We start from the raw sequence: 19,402 nt of genomic DNA, 5'->3' as shown, positions 1-19,402 counted from the left end.
AAATAAATTATTAGGAACTAGACCATGAATTCTGAACTGGCTTGTCATTCAGAATGATCAATCCCATGCATTTCTGATTAGCTGGATCTTACACTCTGACCATCATGGTTTAGAATAAAACTGGTAAAATAATAAGCCTCCTTGCTGGCAGAATTCAGCCATCTGTTGAGGGATATTTTTGGTATTTTCTATTTTTCTTTATTTTTACAATTATATTCTACCCTTCAGCAACCCCAGAGCACCATGCAAAATATCAAATAACACTAAAAAATTTAGAATATCATAAACCACCATGAGGTTTTTAGCCTGTGAAACAAAAACAGGAATCTGTGTTCTTTTATGTGTAGAATGTTTTAATATTGAGTTGTTATTAAATAGTGTTGAGCATACAAATAATTAATCCACTTTAACTGCATACACATTCTAAAATATGGGTAAATTTGACCATAAATACTATATTCCAATGGTTAATACAGTAAACCCATTTATTTACAAATGTGTCAGTTTTGTCTGTTTTTGTGGCATTTTTGTAATATAACTTAAGGTGGCTTCACACGACTGCTGAGAAGTATGTAAGTGGGGGAAATGCCAGAGGTATGTTGGGAACTGAGAGTGCATGCCCCAAGCAGGTGTGATGTCCGAATCTGCCCAAGCCTGGCCCCCACAACTTCCACTCAATGAACAAATCTTTATTTCAGTCACAGATCATTCATTCATTCCACCCAGTGTTCTCCCAAGATTCTTCATTCAAATTCTAATCTTGGTTATGGAGGTTGGGAGAATGTTAAGCAGAAAATCTTGGGAACCAAACTTGGATGGTTTTGGACGTCCTGCCCACCAGGATCATGCTCTCTCGTTTCCCATCATATCCCCATATCAGCCTAAGTTATCCCAACCAGCAGGAAATTGTAAGTAGGGGAAATGTCAGGGATAAATTACGTTGGGAACAGAGAGCACATGTTCCTGGCAGGTGTGATGTGTGCATCTGCCCAAGGATAGTCCCCATGCTCAACGTCCAACATTTCCACCCATCTTCCAATCTTGGTTATGGAAGTTGGATAGAGGTTGGGAGAATATCAAGCACCAGACTTAGGTGGGTTTGGACATCATACCTGTCAGAGGTATGTTTTCTCAGTTCCCAAGGTATTCCTGACATTTTCTCCACTTACGGACATGCCAATGGCAGGGTTTTTTCTAAAATAAATAAATAAATTCCATTTGTGTGCAGGCCCAAGGCCCATCTATTCCAACATCCTGTTTCACACAGTTGCCCACCAGATACCACTGGGAAGTCCACAGGCAAGAGGTATGAGCATGCCTGCTCTCCTGCCGTTGTTCCCCTGTAACTGGTATTCTATCAGCAACTGGTATTCAGAGGCATCCTGCCTCTGAGGCTGGAGGTGGCCTATAGCCCTCAGACTAGTAGCCATTGATAGACCTCTCCTCCATGAAGTTATCCAGACCCCTCTTAAAGCCATCCAGGTTGCTGGCTATCATCACAACTTATAACAGAGAATTCCACAAGTTGATTATGCATTATGTGAAAAAGGACTTGGTCCTAAATTTCTTGGCAATCAGTTTCATGGGATGACTCCTGGTTCTAGAGTTATGCAAGAGAGAGAGCAATTTATCCACTTTCTCTACACCATGCATGATTTTATAGACCTCTATCATGTCTCCCTGCAGTCGTCTTTTTTCTAAACTAAAAAGCCCCAGGTGTTGTAGCCTTGCTTAAGAAAGGTGCTCTAGGCCCCTGATCATTTTGGTTGCCCTCTTCTGCACCTTTCCTAGTTCTACAATGCCCTCTTTTTTGATGTGGTGACTAGAATTGTACGCAGTACTCCAGGTGTGGTCACACCATAGTTTTATAATAATATCAGCAGTTTTATTTTCAATTCCCTTCCTAATGATCCCTAGCGTGGAATTGGCCTTTTCCACAGCTGCCACACATTGAGTCGACACTTTCAATGAGCTCTCTGCCATGACCCCCAGATCCCTCTCCTGGTCAGTCACCAACAGCTCAGATCCCATCAGCGTATATGTGAAGTTGGGTTTTTTTGCCCCAATATGCATTACTTTACACTTGCCAACACTGAACTGCATTTGCCATTTTATCGTCCACTCCCAAAGTTTGGAGAGATCCTTATGGAGCTCCTTACAATCTTTTTTGGATTTCACTACCCTAAATTGGTGTCATCTGCAAGTTTGGCCACCTTGCTGCTTACCCAAACTTCTAGATCATTTATGAACAAATTAAAAAGCACTAGTCTGAGTACAGATCTTTTGGGCACCCCACTTTTGTGAAAGCTCTGCATTTATACCTGCCCTCTGTTTCCTGTCCTTCAACCAGTTACCAATCCACACTTGTACTTGTCCCCTTATCCCACTGCTAATTCCCCCCCCCCCAGAGTCTTTGATGAGGAACTTTGCTGAAAGCTTTTTGGAAGTCCAGGTATACTATGTCAACTGGATCACCTTGATCCACACACCTATTGACACTCTCAAAGAACTCCAAAAGGTTGGTGAGGCAAGATTTACCTTTTCAGAAGTCACGCTGGTTCTCCCCCAGCAGGGCCTGTTCTTCTATGTGCTTAACAATTTTATCCTTGAGAATGCTTTCCATCAATTTACCTGGAATAGACGTTAAACTAACCGGCGTGTAATTTTCCGGATTGCCTCTGGATCTCTTTTTGAAAATTGGTGTTATATTTGCTACTTTCCAATCCTCTGGTACAGAGCCTGATTGTAAGGATAAGTTAGATATTTTTGCAAGGAGGTTGGCAATTTTACATTTGAGTCCTTTAAGGTTAAGGTCTCTTGGATGGTTGCCATCTGGCCCTGGCGATTTGCTAGTTCTTAATTTCTCCAGACAGTTTAGAATATCATCTCTTGTCACCTATATTTGATTTAGATCTTTAGCCTCGGTCCCTGGGAAGCCTAGTTCAAGAACAGGTATACGCGCAGTATCCTCTGTCTTGAGGGCAGATGCAAAGAACTCATGTAGCTTCTCTGCAACCTCCATATCCTCCTTAATAATTCCTTTCACTCCCTCATTGTCTTAACAGTCCAACCGCCTCCCTGGCAGGCTTCCTGCTTCTGATGTTTTTGTTATTCCCCTTGATACTTTTAGCTAAATGTTCCTCAAACTCTCTTTTCACCTCCCTTATTCTTTTCAAACTTCCTTTTTGCTTTCAAGATTCAACCTGAGTGGGATCTAAAATTAACTGAGCATTCACCCAAAAATGTGTGAGCATGCGTACATGCCTTAGATGGAACACTGTCCAGTGGTCATGTGAAGCTAGCTGCCTTTAGTCAGGAACTCCACTCCTCCAAAATTCTGTACTAATTTAAAAAGTACATTTTGAATGTGAGGATAGTGGCTGACAGCTTGACTAAATGACTCAATAACTCGGGAGTTACTCTAAGGACTACTAAATTTCTGTAGGCGTTCCTCAAAACTTAGTCATGCCATTGAAAATAGAGGGGTTGTTCTCTCACCACATGTCCATTATAAGATTACATCCCAGCTCCACCCCACAGCTTCTGGCTTTCATAAAGACCTCTTTTCATTAACATTTGCCACACTTACCTGCCCCCTTCCTGACCCATCTCAGAAGATGGAGTTGCATTGGTGGTTCGCGTTCTTGCACACGTGTTTTCTTCAGCTGTGTGTACCTGGAGCCTCGCAGAAAGACCGCAGTGTGTAGTCAAAGCGATTCTTTCCCTTCTCATACTCATGGTGATTTTGAGAGGTGATTTTTTAAAAATTATATGCAAACCGCTTTGGGAACTTTTGTTGAAAAGCGGCATATAATTTTTCCCCGTGTCGGTATTCAAGAGGGACGGACCAGGCTGAGAACTTGTGAACAGGCGCGGAGCTGTAATAGAGCAGACGGTTCTCTGCCCTGCTTGCAGGAGGAGCCTCGGAGGAGCCGCCGAGATCCGCTTCTTCCCCTGGCCAGATCTCCCCCCGCCAGCGGTGACAGCCACCGGCAACAACAGGCCTCCTTCAGCCGTTCCCTCTCCACCCGAGTGCCGATGGGGAGCCCGTGCGCGCCCTCTCCTTTCGGCTGGGAGCCCAGTCGAGGAGGACGGGAGGAGGCTGGCTGGGCGCAGCCCCTCTGGTTGGGCTCTGCCCATCCTCCTCAGTCCCACCGAGGGAAGGAGGGTGCCCCCACTCCGCCCCCCACCCATTCCCCTGACTTCGCCCATCCTCCTCCTTCCATCGGGCCGTCTTCTGATGGGGAAGCCAGGTGAGTGGGGGTGCGCGCGACCCTGCCAGTGGAGAGGCCGCCTGCATGGGGACCGCGGCCGCCTCGACGCCGCTCACTACGCCCTGCTTGTGAAGGGCACACGGGGCCGGTAAGTTCTGCCCAGCCAACACACACGACTCTGCCCGCAAAATATTACAACACAGCAAGGCTGGAAAATATCGTAAAAGCAAGAGTGCGCGATCCCAGGTTGCAGCCAGCAGAAGAACTTCTCCCAGCAAGGCTAAAAGATGGAAATAAGGCTCCAGTTGGGTCTAGGGACTGACTGCAAGGAAGTTCTCTCACACGAGTCCTCATCAGGTAGGAACCAGACAGCACAGGACATCTAGGTCGGTCCCTGTCATGTCAGGAACTCCTTGGCTGAGCAGAGAGGAGGGAAGTGGGGATCTACTACTTTCTGTCTCTCCTTATTCCCCCTGCCTCCATTCCCTGCCTGGACCCTTCCAGAGCCCCTTCCCCACCTTTATTTTAGTTTATTTATTTTTGCATTTCTATCCCGCTCATACATAGTGTACATAGTTATGTTTATCCTCACAACAATCCTGTGAGGTAGGTTAGGCTGAGAGAGAAGCGCCTGGCCCAGAGTCACCCAGTGAGTTTCATGGCTGAATGGGGATTTGAACTCGGGGCTCTCGGGTCCTAGTCCAACACTCGAACCACTACACCACACTGGCTCTTTCCGTCTTTGTAGCTCCACTTTCCCTCTGCTGCATTCCACACTCCCTTTACATTCACCAGATCCCCTCGAAGAAGGCAGTTCTTGCTGCATGAACAGATGGGAAACCCTTTGCAGAAGAATTGGGGTGAGAGGCTGAGCAAGAAGAAGCCGCTCCAGATCATCTTCATTCCGCTGCAAATGCCTCTCGGCGCCGGGTTCGTTTTAACCCTTGCAGTGAACATCTCCAAGAAGTAAAAACCCGTCTTTTGTTCTTCGGCTTGGCTTCCGGGGGGAGATTCATAAGGGTTAAAGCGAGGGAGTGGTAATTCCTAGAGAGGCATGGGATGGGGAGGGGTGTGCAGTGAAGGACTCACTCCTCTGGCCCCCACACTCGTAGGAAAGAAGCCTGTAGTATTTGCAGCACAATCCTATCCAAGAGACCTGGTGAGTGCAAAATGCCTCTGGTGGGACAGTTGTGGTTGGTGGGGTGGGGTGGTGGCTTGGAAAACCCCAGCTGGAGAATGAAGCAGAGCAAGGCCAGAGCAAGTGAGGGATCTCCCGTTTCCCCTCTCCCAACTCTTTAATTTCAGAAGGCAACACCCAAATCGGTACCTTAAAAAAATAATAATCATGAAATTGTACACTAGCCAGACTTTCAGGCCTCTGGGATAAAATTTAAAATTCTTACGGGGTGGTGGGATGACATCTGACTCTGACCCACGACGTTCCCCCATGTTTTCTTGCTAAACTACTGCCTTAAACATCTTAACAGGAAGGAAAAACATGGATTTACCTGTTTTAAATATGTCCATCCCACTTCTCCATAGCTACACAGCACCTTCACATAGGTCTGCCATATGGAAAAGAGGAGAGGTCTCCTGTACCTTTAAGAGATGCCCAGAAGAGGGAATTTCAGCCTTGCTTTTCTCTACTTGACCAGCTGCATTGGCTGATGTTGCCATCTCTTTAGAGAGGCATTTTAAAATTTTTATCTGGTGTGGGTTTTAACTTTTTAAACTTCTTAACTTGTAATTTTGCATTTGGCTTTAACTGAAGCTTGTTTTTAGTTAATATCTATTAATTTTATATCATTTTCAGAGCGTACCTGTTGTGCTGAAGAGGCGAGGTATACATTTTTTAAAAAGTTCTATATGCAGCCTTACTGTCGCATAAATATGAAAAACAAAGAAATAAATGATAACTGATTAGCTATAACAAGTGTGGCCCATGACAAAATGTTTCAGTTTATCCTTGGAGTGCATCTCTTACTTAAGCATGGTGAAAAATCAAATGTTAGCAATAAAGTCAGGAACCTCTACTATAGCTTGGGTCTTCCTTCATACGCACAGAGGTCATTCACACAATCAAAAACTCTATTCTACCCAGGTTTGGGAGCTGTGTGTGCTCCCAGTTTTCAGTTGTGTGGAACTGAAAGCTCTGAGTACCAGTTGCAGGGGAGTAACAGCAGGAGAGAGGGCACACCCTCAACTCCTGCCTGTGGGCATCTGGTGGGCCACTGTGCGAAACAGGATGCTGGACTAGATGAGCCTTGGGCCTGATCCAGCAGGGCTGTTCTTATGTTCTTATCTCCCTCCTACCTTGCTTCTACCCAATCAATTCTACCCAGGTATTCCTCTTACCTTGCTTCCACACAACGGAAAATTGGGAGCACAGATATATCTAAAACCTGGTAGAACGCAGTTTTTGATTATGTGAATGACCTCATAGTCTATTTTTCTTTATTCTGGGTTTATTGTGGTTGTTGGTGGTGGGGACTTGTGCATAGTCCCAGATCCTTTTCATCCAGCCCTAAAGTTTCAAGAGGGAATGGTTGGTGGGGGCTCAGTATAAGGTTTTCACCAATATTTGCTGTTGCTGAAGTTGTAGCAGGTGGTGGTGGGGAGGGATTGTGTAATAGGTTTTACATCTAATGGTGAATGTTGTCAGTTTATTCTCTCTCTCTGTTCCATCTTTCTTGAAAGAACACTTGGGGAACGGAGCCAAGATGGCAGAGCAAGACTCAGCTGGCACCAGAGTGGTTAGAGGTCATGAGGGTGGAAGCACTGGGGAATTCTGGGAAAAGGCAAAGCAGAAGAGGCTGGACACCACCAGCACAGATGCGCAGTGCCAGCGCTTCAGGCGGTTCTGCTACCAGGAGGCCGAGGGCCCCCGAGAGCTTTGCGGCCAACTCCACAACCTTTGCCACCAGTGGCTGAAGCCGGGGAAAAACACAAAAGCTCAGATCCTCGACCTGGTGATCCTGGAGCAATTCCTGACTGTCCTGCCCCCAGAGCTGGAGAGCTGGGTCAGAGAGTGTGGAGCAGAGACCAGTTCCCAGGCAGTGGCCCTGGCAGAAGGTTTCCTCCTGAGCCAGGCAGAGGACAAGAGGCAGGAAGAACAGCAGGTGAGAAGAACAGTTCATTCTGGTGGCTCTCTGGGCCCGAGAGTGCGTGGAATGGTCATCTAAAGAAGAGTTCTGCTACCACCACAACAAATATTTATATATTGCTCTTCAACCAAAGTTCACAAAGCAGTTTACACAGATATATAAATAGTACATAAATAAGATGTTCCCCTGTCCCCAAAGGGCTCACAATCTAAAAAGAAACATAAGGCAGATGCCAGCAACAACCACTGGAAGGATGCTGTGCTGGGGTTGGACAGGGCCAGTTGCTCTGGCCTGCTAAATATAAGGAAGAAAAATCTAATAGTGTCTAAATCTAATAGTCTCCCATACACATGGAACGGGGTGGGTGGGAATGACCCACAGGAGTGGCTTGCTCCCACCCACCTCTCTTCCCTGGCTACCTTGCCTCCCCAGCCACTTTATTGACCCCAGGGAGTCATTCGCGCAGGTAGGGGAACCAAGCAAATAAGCAGCCCACGCGCCTGCGGTTAATACGGTGGCAAGAGAGGTGAGGCGGAATGTGGCAAGAGAGGTGAGGCAGAATGACGTAACTGGGGCGAGAAAAGTGAGTGGGAACAAGCCACACCTGTGGCTTAGTTAAAGGCCCACCCCCACTTTTCCCATACAGGCCATTACTAACCAAAGCCTAAAAGCCAGAACTTCTTCTGAATGTGTGGGGCGAGGGTGCTGGCAGAGGGCGACGTGACACTTGATGACCAGGAGAGCTGGTCTTGAGGTAAAGATCAAGTGTGCCATCAAGTCAGTTTCGACTCCTGGTGCACACAGAGCCCTGTGGTTGGCTTTGGTAGAATACAGGAGGGGTTTACTATTGCCTCCCCCCGCGCAGTATGAGATGATGCCGTTCAACATCTTCCTATATCACAGCTGCACGATCCAGTACCAGCAGGGATTCAAACCGGCAACCGGCAAGTATTTCCCCACTGCGCCACTTAAGGTGACTGGTAGCAAGCATGAATTATCCCCTTTGCTAAGCAGGGTCTACCCTAGTTTGCATTTGAATAGGAGACTTCATGTAAGCACTGTAAGATATTCCCCTTAGGGGATAGGGCCGCTTTGGGAAGAGCACCTGCATGCTTGGGTGCAGAAGGTTCCAAGTTCCCTCCCTGGCATCATCTCCAAGATAGGGCGGAGAGAGAGTCCTGCCTACAACCTTGGAGAAGCCGCTGCCAGTCTGTGTAGACAATACTGAGCTAGATGGACCTATGGTCTGACTCAGTATATGGCAGCTTCCTATGTTGCTATGTTCCACTGTGGCGCTCCTGACAAGGAGAGTCGCTTTCCTCCCAGCAGATTGAGTTTGATTGCTGCAGCCAGGAAAGCTTTGCTCTATGAGTGCAGGCAGGCCTGTCCTTCCAGTTCTAATGAGGGTTAAAAGAGTGGGGCCTGGGGAGGTCGCCCTGCTTGCCATGCCCTAAGGACAGAATTATTTATATAATTCCCTGAGTGCGGGGAATGCAGAAGAGCTACTGGCTGCAATAGCTCCTCCCCATCCTGCCTCCTTCCCTGGTTTTATTAGTGAGTCTGAAACGATCAGATTCAGTTCCCGTTTGATGCCCATATTGGATCAGCACCAAGTCTGTATGCACTCGCCTGCCAAAGACATATGGGTGCAGGACTATGGAAGGCAAAATAAATTAAGAAGGTGACCCGGATCCAAAGAGACTGCAGTCTTTGGGTTTTGACCCCCTCCCTCTTTCGGTCCCTCTTCCCATTCCCTGTCTGCAACCCTCACTGTTCTTTTGGGTACAGGGTCTGTTAGCTGAAGTGGCCACGAACTTCCCTGAGGCAGAAGAAGCTCTATCAGATCCTGGGCAGAGACCGGTCCAACGGGTGATACAGGCGGGTGACAGGGGTGCCTCCTTGCTGGGTAAGGATTCGTGGGCTATAATTCCCTTTGGTTACCTTCTCCTGAGTATACCTGGTGAGTGTGGGCTGCTTTCATTTTCCTCTTAAGCCTCAGTGTGGCAGGCGCTTCTCTCTTACTGCTCTTGCATTTGGAAGGCCGCAGGGTGCTGGTCCATGCGGGCCTTGAGTCTGATCCAGTGAGGCACTTCTGAGGTTTTTATGTTCTCAGTATTTTAAGACATAAAGCATAAGTCTAAACCGCCATTCTGTCCACAACTGATCTGGAGACAATTTGATCTCATGGAAGGAACAGAAATGCTTTACAAGCATTTTGCGTTGTCTCACCTCCGTTGTCTGTCTCACAGATGGTGGAAGGACCATGGAGTCTGGTTCCTGGTGCTCCCCTTACTGTGGCCAAGTGGAAATCGTTGCTGTGCGGTGGAATAAGGTAACCTCATTGGAGAAATTGGTAGATTACATTTCTCAATGGGCCTGAAGAATAGAACCCTTTCTATTTGATTTTGTCTTGCTGATGGGCATTGAAGGCCCCTAGGGAACCTGGAGGTTCCACTTGTGATCCACTTGTGGAATTCTCTGCCACAGGACGTGGTGACAGCCAACAACCTGGATGGCTTTAAGAGGGGTTTGGATGACTTCATGGAGGAGAGGTCTATCAATGGCTACTAGTCAGAGGGCTGTGGGCCACCTCCAGCCTCAAGGGCAGGGTGCCTCTGAGTACCAGTTGCAGGGGAGTGACAGCAGGAGGGAGGGCACGCCCTCAACTCCTGTCTGTGACTTCCAGCGGCATCTGGTGGGCCACTGTGTGAAACAGGATGCTGGACTAGATGGGCCTTCTTGGGCCTGATCCAGCAGGGCTGTTCTTATGTTCTTATGAGGTCCTGCAGGAGAACCTCCCCCTGCAACCTCACTTGTAGCTTTCTGGACTTTCACAATACCTGTGAATTGGAGAGCCAGTCTTGCAGTAACAAGCATGAATGGTCCCCTTTGCTAAATACAAAAGGTACAAACCATTGTAACTGGATTCAAAAGAATGGCTTGCATGCAGAAGGTTCCAAGTTCCCTCCCTGGCAGCATCTCCAAGAGAGGGCCAAGAGAGACTCCAGCCTGCAACCTTGGAGAAGCCGCTGCCAGTCTGTGTAGACAATACTGAGCTAGATGGACCAATGGTCTGACTCGGTATATGGCAGCTTCCGTATGGGAGAAGAGCTGGTCTTGTGGTAGCAAGCATGACTTGTCCCGTTTGCTAAGCAGGGTCCACCCTGGTTTGCATTTGAATGGGAGACTACATGTGTGAGCACTGTAAGATATCCCCCTTAGGGGATGGAGCCACTCTGGGAAGAGCACCTGCATGCTTGTGTGCAGAAGGTTCCAAGTGCATCTGGCATCTCCCTGGCATCTCCAAGACAGGGCTGAGAGAGAGTCCTGCCTACAACCTTGGAGAAGCCGCTGCCAGTCTGTGTAGACAGTACTGAGCTAGATGGACCAATGGTCTGACTCGGTATAAGGCAGCTTCCTATGTTCCTACAGTCTACAAAGAATCCAATAATATTGCTATATACCCATTGTCCCCCCCTCCCCATTGATGAGTTATCTCATTTTGGAACTGCATTACAGTTCTGGATATTGATGAGACTGGACTTTGGACATATCCTGCCAGTATTTATATAATTCTTCTACATAGGAAGTTTGTATTTTAAGTCTACCAAGTTTTAATGACTTAATGATGTATGTTTTTAACAACAGTTTATATTAGTTATAATAAATGTGCCATAATTGTAGAATCTAGGTGTACTGTCTTTCTGTGTATTTATATAGCTATATTATTGGTTTCTTTGTAGATTGTTGTCCCTTTTGCTAAGCAGTGCTTGCCTTGGTTTGCACTTGGATGGGTGACTACAGGAAGATATTCCCCTTAGGAGATGGGTCCATGGTTCAATGGTCATGTATTTGCTTTGCATGCAGGAGTCCCTGGTTCAATCCCTGGCAGAAGATAGCGTTGGGAAAGCCTCCTGCCTGTAACCCTGGGGAGCTGCTGCCAGTCAGTGCAGACAATTCTGAGCTAGATGGACCAAGGGTCTGACTCGGTAAAAGACAGCTTCTTATATTCCTATGACATATTTTGTGGTTTTTTCTTTTGAGAGTCTGTTACCCTGTGAGGAGCTGGCCGTGCATTTCACGGAGGAGGAGTGGGCCCTGTTGGATCCAGACCAAAGGGCTCTGCAGAGGGAAGTCATGCTGGAGAACTGGGAGCATCTGACCTTTCTAGGTAAGGATCCACCCTTGACAGATCTATGCTAAAAACAGGCATTGATGCATTGATTAGTCTGCAGCTTGGCTGTAGGGACTTCACCCAGGATGGCAATATCTGGTCCATGTTCTCTCCCTGTTCCTACAATGTATTTCCAGCCAGAGCCCACCAGGCAATATAGCTCAAACCCTAAGGATAATAGTAAAACTCGCACATCCTGCGCTAATGAGCTAGCAGGATTCTGTCGCCTCTTTAGCCTTCCTTTTTAATAGAGTTTTCATAGTCATTGTTGATGGCTTCGGAATTGGATGTCAGAGACCAGCCTCATTCAGACAACCCAAACCAGGGTCAGAGGAGCTGCCAAGAAGCTGACCCCTGCTACTGGGCAAAGAGGCACCTTTTAAACATGGTGATTTATTCTATTTAGCAGAGTGAGAGAAACTGACCCTATCCACCCTCAGCACAATACTTCCAGTTACTATTGCTGGTGTCTATCTAGGTTTCTTTTTTAGATTGTGAGCCCTTTGGGGGCAGGGAGCCATCTTATCTATCTATCTATCTATCTATCTATCTATCTATCTATCTATCTTTAATTTGCTAAGACATACCCGTGACTAATCCCATGTGTGGCAACTCTCGTGAGATTTTGTGAGTGAGGGGAGGGGGAGAAGAAGGCGAGTGGCTGCTGGCCGGTGAAAGGAAGCGGCAGCGGCTGCCGGAAGAAAGTGCCACCCAGCGAGAGGCGGTGGCGGCCGGGCCAGCCGCCAAGAGGAAGCGCCACCCGGCGAGAGGAGGCAGTGGAATCCTTAATTTCAGAGGCAGAGAGGAGCTTGCAAATAGAGCTCCTCTCTGTGCAAAGGCTGTGCCGGAACTGGCAGCATGGACGTAAAGGACGCAGTAGGCGTCCTTTGCACCCAAAACGCCATTTCGGGAAGAGGCTTTGCACAGAGAGGAGCTCTGCTTGCGAGCTCCTCTCTGCCTCTGAATTTAAGGTCTATCTGCGCCCGACTGACACGGGCCGGGGTAAGGTGGGCTCGGCAGTTGGGAGGGAGGGTGGTAGGTCAGCGGCTTCGGCCGCAGCAGCATTTTTTCCTCCCTCCTGCCCGGCTTCGACGGCGGCGCCAGGCCTCGGCGGCAGCTCTGCCACCACCTCGGCCGGCTTCCCCCGCCGCCTCTTCCCCCCGCCCGGCTTCGGCGGTGCGGCCAGGCCTCGGCCAGTGTCCCCCGCCTCCGCTTACCCGGCTTCTTGGGGCGGCCGCTTCTGGTCACCCAAGATGGCTGCCGGGTGCTGGCGGTCGTGTCTCCCTGCTCTGTTCTGGGCATGCGCAGAGCGCATGCCCAGAACAGGCAGGCACGAACGCATGCTTGGTGTCCGTCCACAGATGGACACCAAGCGTTTTATTAGAGAGGATGTAAACCGCTTTGGAAACTTTTGTTGAAAAGTGGTATATAAATACTTCTTGTTGTTCACACAGCAAGCTTTACCATGAGTTTACTGCAAGGCTTTACTGCAAACTCAACGTTGTCCCAAAAAACTATGCAAAAAGTGGATTTTTTTTTAACCCCAGATATAAATCGGGCTAGACTCTTAATGTCCTGTGAAAATCCCAAATTGTATTTGAAGTTCTCACGGGGACTTTGGGGTAAATCTGCTCAATATGTCAATATGTCATCCTCCGTTCTGGAGGAGATGCAAGCTCAAGGGCTTTAAAAGCCCTGTGTGAAAAAGTACAGCTGCGGTAGGAGAGCTGAACACAATCCCGATCCGAGGTTGTGTGAACTCAAAAACAAGGTAGGAAAGGGGAGAGTGATCGTGTGGGAGACGGGAGCTGGGTAGGATGGGCATGGCCCTACCCACAGTCCGTCCCCAGCATTTTTCGGAGGGTAGATGAAAAGCCATCCTACTCAGTCCTATCTTCCACACAATCACTTCCCCCTCCTCCTTACCTGCTTTTTGAGTTCTCACATGTGTGGACTGGGAGCACATTCAGCTCTCCTGCTGTGGCTGGCGTATCCTCTGCCCCTGTTTGGGTTCATATGAATGAGCCTACCATCTCCTGGCTCCTTGGAGGAAATAGGGGGTCTGAGAGGGTCCTTTTTGTCTGGGTTGAAGCTCCCTTTCCCTCTGATGTGACCAGGAAGTGCATCTATTGCATTGTTCCCCACAATTGCCTCCTTAGTATGATTTCAAAACATGGTCTGCAAACACCAGCCATGTTCTGAGAACATATGGATGTTACTTCTGGTTCAAGCCCTCTTTCCCCTTGCCCTACCCTGTTTCCTGTGCGCATGATCCACTGTCCGTCCTTCTATGGGGCGGGAGAGTGGAATGTCGTTCAGTTTGGTTAGCTTGGAATTCCTCCATGTTTGCTGGGTGTGCTTAACTCTCAGAAGGAATTGGGGTGGATTGTACCCCCTTCTGAGAAGGAAATAGAGGTGTTCCCCCCTCTCTCCAGCGGCCCCTTGGAGTGAGGGAGATAATGAAGAAAATAGGGAGGGGTGGAACTGGGGGACCCCCAGGTTCTTTGAACCCATCTGCTCAATTTTAGCTACACCCCTGGTTACAAATCTAGAAAAAAAAATCTTCTGTGTTCAGCCTCTATGTGCCTTTCCACAAGACATGAAAGGAAAAAGTTCTAGTCTAAGCATCTGTGGACATAAAGAGTGATTACAGTATTATGACAGCATGTCTCTTTGACCCCTAGCACTGTGATCTTTCAGTTAAAATGCAGTGCAGTAGGGGTTGTTGATACCCCAGTATCCATATTAGTAAAAAGTGTTAAAAGTTTTGACCCCCCCCCCGCCCCTTCTCAAATGGGGTACAATCCATCTCACCTTCTTCTGTGGGTTGAGGAACGTGTCTGTGTCTTTTCTTCAAAGAAGGACTCTTGGTTCTCAAAGCTGACTTTGCCTCCCGGCTTGAAAAATTGAATTCCTGGTGGGGATTTCTTCAGTTGGGGAAGAGGGAGATCATCAGGTTTCTTTCTTTATCTCAGCAGGTGATGGAGGGGAGCAAGACAAAGAGGCTGAACTGCAGAGAAGAAAAACAGAAGCAAAGCAGGAGCTGGGGGGAAAGTTCCTTGATTGTGAACACTCTGGCTTCCATGAAATGCCAATTCAAAAACAATCTTGCACGGGAAACAGAAGGAAGGAGTTCCCTCAATGTGGGGAACTTCCCTTAAATGGGAAATCAACTCTCTGGACACATCAGATAAGTGTCACAGGAAAGAAAAAATATAATTGCTCTGTGTGTGGAAAGAGCTTCAGCCAGAGGTCAGACCTTATTTGCCATCAAAGAATCCATACAGGGGAGAAACCATATCAGTGCTTGGTGTGTGGAAAGCGCTTCAGCCAGAGCTCACAGCTTACTCCCCATCAAAGAATCCACACAGGGGAGAAACCATATAAATGCTCACAGTGTGGAAAGAGCTTCAGGCAGAGCTCAGGCCTTGCTTATCACCAAAGAATACACACAGGGGAGAAACCATATCAGTGCTTAGAATGTGGAAAAAGCTTCACTCAAAACTCAACCCTTGCTTTCCATCAGAGAATCCACACAGGAGGTGAACCATCTACATACTCACAGTGTGGAAAGAGCTTCAGCAACAACTGTAGACTTACTTGCCATCAAAGAACCCGCACAGTGGAGAAATCATATCAATGTTCAGAATGTGGAAAGATCTTCAGTGAAAGCACTAGTCTTACTAGGCATCAAAGAATCCATACAGGAGAGAAACCATATCATTGCTCAGATTGTGGAAAGAGCTTTGGCAGGAGTTCAAATCTTGCTTCCCACAAAAGAATCCACACAGGGGAGAAACCATATATATGTTCAGAGTGTGGAAAGTGCTTCAGCCACAGTTCGAGCCTTACTTCCCATCAAAGAATACATACAGGGGAGAGACCATATCAGTGCTCAGAATGTGGAAAGAGCTTCAGACGCAGCTCGCACCTTACTACCCATCAAAGAAGCCACACAGTAGAGAAACCATATAAATGTTCAGAGTGTGGGAAATGCTTCAGCCAGCGCTTAGGCCTAACTTGCCATCAAAAAATCCACACTGGGGAGAAAGCATAGAAATATTTGGAGTGTGCAGAAATCTTTAGCCAGAGCACAGAGAATTAAAAAAAAAACAAAAAAACCACACAGGGTGATATTCTGTATTTCCCTGAAATTCCTGGAACATGAAAAGAACTGGATACATATATTGCTTTATTGTTAGTGGGGGTTTTTGTAAGCTGCCTGCTACTTTTTGTGAAGGTGTAGGATAGAATTCCTTTAAGTAAAGGATTCATACCCATAAGAAAGCAAGCAAAGAGTTATAGAATTGCTTTTCTTCTCAAACATTAATAACCAACAGGGGATTCACACCGGAGACACATTTTTTTACAAATGTTCAATATATGTCAGGGTCTTCTCTTGGCATGGCTTTGTGTGTGTGCCGGGGAAGCTTCAGGTGATAGACAGGTTTTGCCTCCATGTGTGTCCAAACTATTGCAAGGCTAAATGCATGGGTACAGATGCCTGCCTAAGACACATTTTGAAGACCAACGGGACTCTGTCTTGAATCATGATATTATATCTGATTTTTTAAAAATAAACTGTCTTGGATCCTGGTATTATATTTGATGTGCTCCTTATAATCCTGTGTCGAGGGCGTTCTGTGATCTCAGCATGCTGTCAGCTGTATATGAAAATATCTTCATTTAATCGAGGGAGTCTCCTCAAATGATGTTGGACTACAACTCCCCGCACCCTTAGCTGAAGGCAGGAGATGATGGGATTCTAGTCAAACAGCATCTGGGGATCCAAGTGCATGAACCCCTGATAAATGATACATCAGACCAGGGGCGTAGCAAGGTTGGAGTGGGCCCAGAGACAAGATTTTAAAATGCCCCCCCCCCCCAAAGTCCAGGGCCTCCGCACACCCCAGGCCCCCAAGGATTTAAGTCTGATATTCCAAAATAAGTATGCTGCCTGCAAATACATTTCACTGAATACACACACACACATCACAATATATAGTGATATACATTGAGTACTATACATTTGTATTACTTTTAATGCCTAGAACACACTAGAAAGATGAATTATTAAAATGGGCCCCTCGCTGCAGATTAGCAAAGGAGACTTTCAACCATGCAGGGTGAACCTATGTTTGTTTTCCCAGAATTCTGAACAAATTCAGTCAAGTTTGATTGCAGGAGGTTTTTCACAGGAGGCTTTTAAAGCCCTTTAAGACACATCTCCTCTGGAATGGAGGTGCTGCATTCACATGTTGGCCAGATTTACCCTGAAGTCCCTGCAAGTTATTGGGGAGCAGTTCACACACAAGAAAAATAAAATAAAAGCACCACACATGCTTCACAGTTCTCACTCAGACCTTCTGGGTTGCAAAACAACTTGAACATAAGTGCATTTATAAATGAATGAATAAATAAATAAAATTAATAAAATACTGTTCCAGAAGTTTTTGCTATTTTCTGCCATGAAACAAGCCACTTATAGGACTTTTTAGATAGTTTTTTTTTAAGTCAGCAAATTTTCCAAGCTGTTTCAAAATAAATATTCAGAGACTTCTCGGTCCCCCCCCCCATATCCAAGCCCTATGGCAAGCAGATCCCTATATATGGGGGGGGGGGCGGGAAAGGTAACCACAAAAAGGAGTTCACACTCTACCTGGCAAATGCTTGTCTGGGTTAAGCAGGGCAGCAAGGGGTCTTCTGCTGCAGAGAACACTCTGGCTGCCTCCTCCTTCCTGGCTGGCTTGGGCCCTACTCGAGTTCAGGCTTCACTGCGGCCTACACGGAGGCCTCCGTGGAAGCCCCGCCCACCCGCCGATCAGCTGAGAGGCGGGAGAAAAGGAGCTCTTGGCAGCTTGCCTGCTGCTTCGGAGAGACAGCGAAGAGGGCAAGTGGCTGAGAGGCTATGGGGCTGGGCAGGGGGCAATGGGGAGTCACATGAGGTGCCCCTGGGGTGCCCCTCCAGGCAGTGGGGCCCCCAGACAACTGTCTCCCCTTGCCCTATCATTGTTACGCGCCTGCATCAGACTTGTCCTCACTATCAGAACAAAGTTGGAGGAGCTGCCAGCCAGCTATGATTCAGCAGGCTCCTTAAAGTCCCAGTTGGAGGACTGGGAAGTGACCATGTGCGAGAAGCTATGCTAGTTGATTGGTGTGGGCAGCCGACATCAGTAATCATTGATTTGATCTGCCTGAAGGTCAGCTGTAGGGGTGTGCACTGAACCGTCTTGGCAGGTTCAGTTCGAATTTGCGTGGTGACACAAAGGGCCTCCGTGCATGCACGGAGGTCACCAAAATGGTCTCTGCATTTGCATGGAGGCCAGAAGCAAGCCGCTGCCAAGATGGTGGCTCAGAGGGGGCGGGGGTGCTTGCCACACCAGGAAGGTGAATGGCGGTGAGTGGTCAAAGTAAGTAAGCAGCTTTTCCCCTTCGTGCTGCTGCCCTTAGAAATGCTCCTGTTCGGAACCAGTTCTCCTGAACCGGACCCGGTTCAATCCGCAATTGAACCTTTGAACTGGCTCCAAGCAAACCGGTTCAAGTGAACTGGCTCTGGACGAACCATTCCTGCATACCCCTAGTCAGTTGCCTGCATCAACCTCCTCAGGCCAAATCAAATCTAAGATTACTGATGTCGGCTACTTGCATCAGCCAGCTAGCCTTCCTCCTCACACACAGAGGCCCAGCCACCATTGTGGGGTTTCCCCCCCGCCACCTGGGCAGGCTGGGAAACTTCTGGAAAACGGAGCCACCCCCTGCATCTGATGTCAGACGCAGGGTGGGTGACTAAGGGGGCCACTGGCAGCGGCCTCCCAACGCCGCTGCTCACACATAATCACTTCCCACTCCTCCATCCAGAATGTTCACCGCCCATGGGATCAATTCTTGGGAGTGCACATGCTTGCTAAAACATCGCTGGCAGCTCTACAAACTTAGTTCTGATCATGAGAACAAGCCTTTTGGCTGCTTCTTCATCTGCTCTCTGTGTTGGAGGGCCAGGAATCACTCCTTGTGCCTTTATTTTATTTTAATTTATTTATTATTAAATTTATACCCCACCTTTCATTAAGAAAATCCCAAGGTGGCTCACAATAAAATTTAAAAACAAGGTTATAAAAAAGACACATTAAAACATTGAGCTAAAAATATATGTAAACAAATCTGATTTAAAAAATAAAATTAAAACACAAGCATAAAAATGAATTCTAAGATGCCTGGCAAGCTACTTTCTTTAGCTTCACCCTCCCAACAGCCCAAATAATGCAGGCCGTGGTTGCTGGCTGGCAGGGTGGGCAGTCGTTCCTGCCAAGAGTTGGTGTCTGGGCACAGAACCGGATGCTTTCCCTTGCTTTGCCTCTGCTCCCCTGAATCCTGCTTTGTCTCTCTGCTGATTTGGCTTCATCCTGAGATCCATCCTGCTAGCCTATCCCCATCCTGTCTTGGCCTCCCGACAATGAGAAGTTAAAATGCTCCACCATCATCTCAGCCTTCTCTTTGAGAGAGAACTTGGCATCTGAGAGTTCTGCTCTGATGCTGCAGTTCTTTCACCCTTTGGGAGGGTGGCCAGTTGAATGCTGCCCCATTTTGTTGGGAAGGAACTTCAGTCCCTTAAGGACTTTGCCCTCAATGAGGGGCATCTTAGTTCCCAGTCCCTTCTGGCTGATGAATCTGGATACTGCCAGTTGATTTGGTGTACCTGAGAAATGGGGGCATTCTCCTCTTTGCACCTCGCAGTTCTCTCACACCTTGAGGTTGGTGCAAAGCAAGACATTCACGTTGTAAAGCAGAAACAGGCTAACCACCATCCAGTGTTCTCTCTATTTTTTTTCTCCATCTGAGTGCGGAACGAGTTTTGTTCTGAGTGGGAGCATCAAGGCAGTGACTGAGTGCGCATGTGCATTCAGAGTGGA

At 47.6% G+C, this 19,402-nt stretch overlaps 2 protein-coding genes across 2 annotated transcripts in view; both read left to right on the top strand.

Moving 5' to 3' along the window:
• The window catches only part of LOC128341677 (zinc finger protein 420-like), a 31,547-nt gene extending 15,456 nt beyond the window's left edge, over window positions 1-16,091 (top strand). The window contains exon 7 of the mRNA XM_053288084.1: window positions 14,701-16,091. Within this exon, the coding sequence (XP_053144059.1) occupies window positions 14,701-15,549 (849 nt within the window). The 3' untranslated portion in view covers window positions 15,550-16,091. The remainder of the gene's footprint in view (window positions 1-14,700) is intronic.
• Window positions 5,222-9,559, top strand: LOC128341658 (zinc finger protein 202-like). Its single transcript, XM_053288072.1, has 4 exons — window positions 5,222-5,373; window positions 6,028-6,055; window positions 6,912-7,333; window positions 9,107-9,559. The coding sequence occupies exons 1-4, from the start codon at window positions 5,269-5,271 to the stop codon at window positions 9,308-9,310; spliced, it is 759 nt and encodes a 252-aa protein (XP_053144047.1). The 5' UTR covers window positions 5,222-5,268; the 3' UTR covers window positions 9,311-9,559.
• Window positions 16,092-19,402: the final 3,311 nt, after the last annotated feature.

The sequence above is a fragment of the Hemicordylus capensis genome, chromosome 2 (assembly GCF_027244095.1).
Source record: "Hemicordylus capensis ecotype Gifberg chromosome 2, rHemCap1.1.pri, whole genome shotgun sequence".
NCBI lineage: Eukaryota > Metazoa > Chordata > Lepidosauria > Squamata > Cordylidae > Hemicordylus > Hemicordylus capensis.
This window is presented reverse-complemented; position numbering and strand designations above follow the sequence as displayed.

Excerpts from the sequence above, each read along its gene's own strand:
- LOC128341658 (XM_053288072.1), top strand. The coding sequence starts at position 5,269 with ATGGGATGGGGAGGGGTGTGCAGTGAAGGACTCACTCCTCTGGCCCCC. Across the intron at positions 6,056-6,911 it reads TGTTGTGCTGAAGAGGCGAG|AACACTTGGGGAACGGAGCC; the intron begins GTATACATTTTT and ends CTTTCTTGAAAG. Across the intron at positions 7,334-9,106 it reads AGAGGCAGGAAGAACAGCAG|GGTCTGTTAGCTGAAGTGGC; the intron begins GTGAGAAGAACA and ends TTTTGGGTACAG.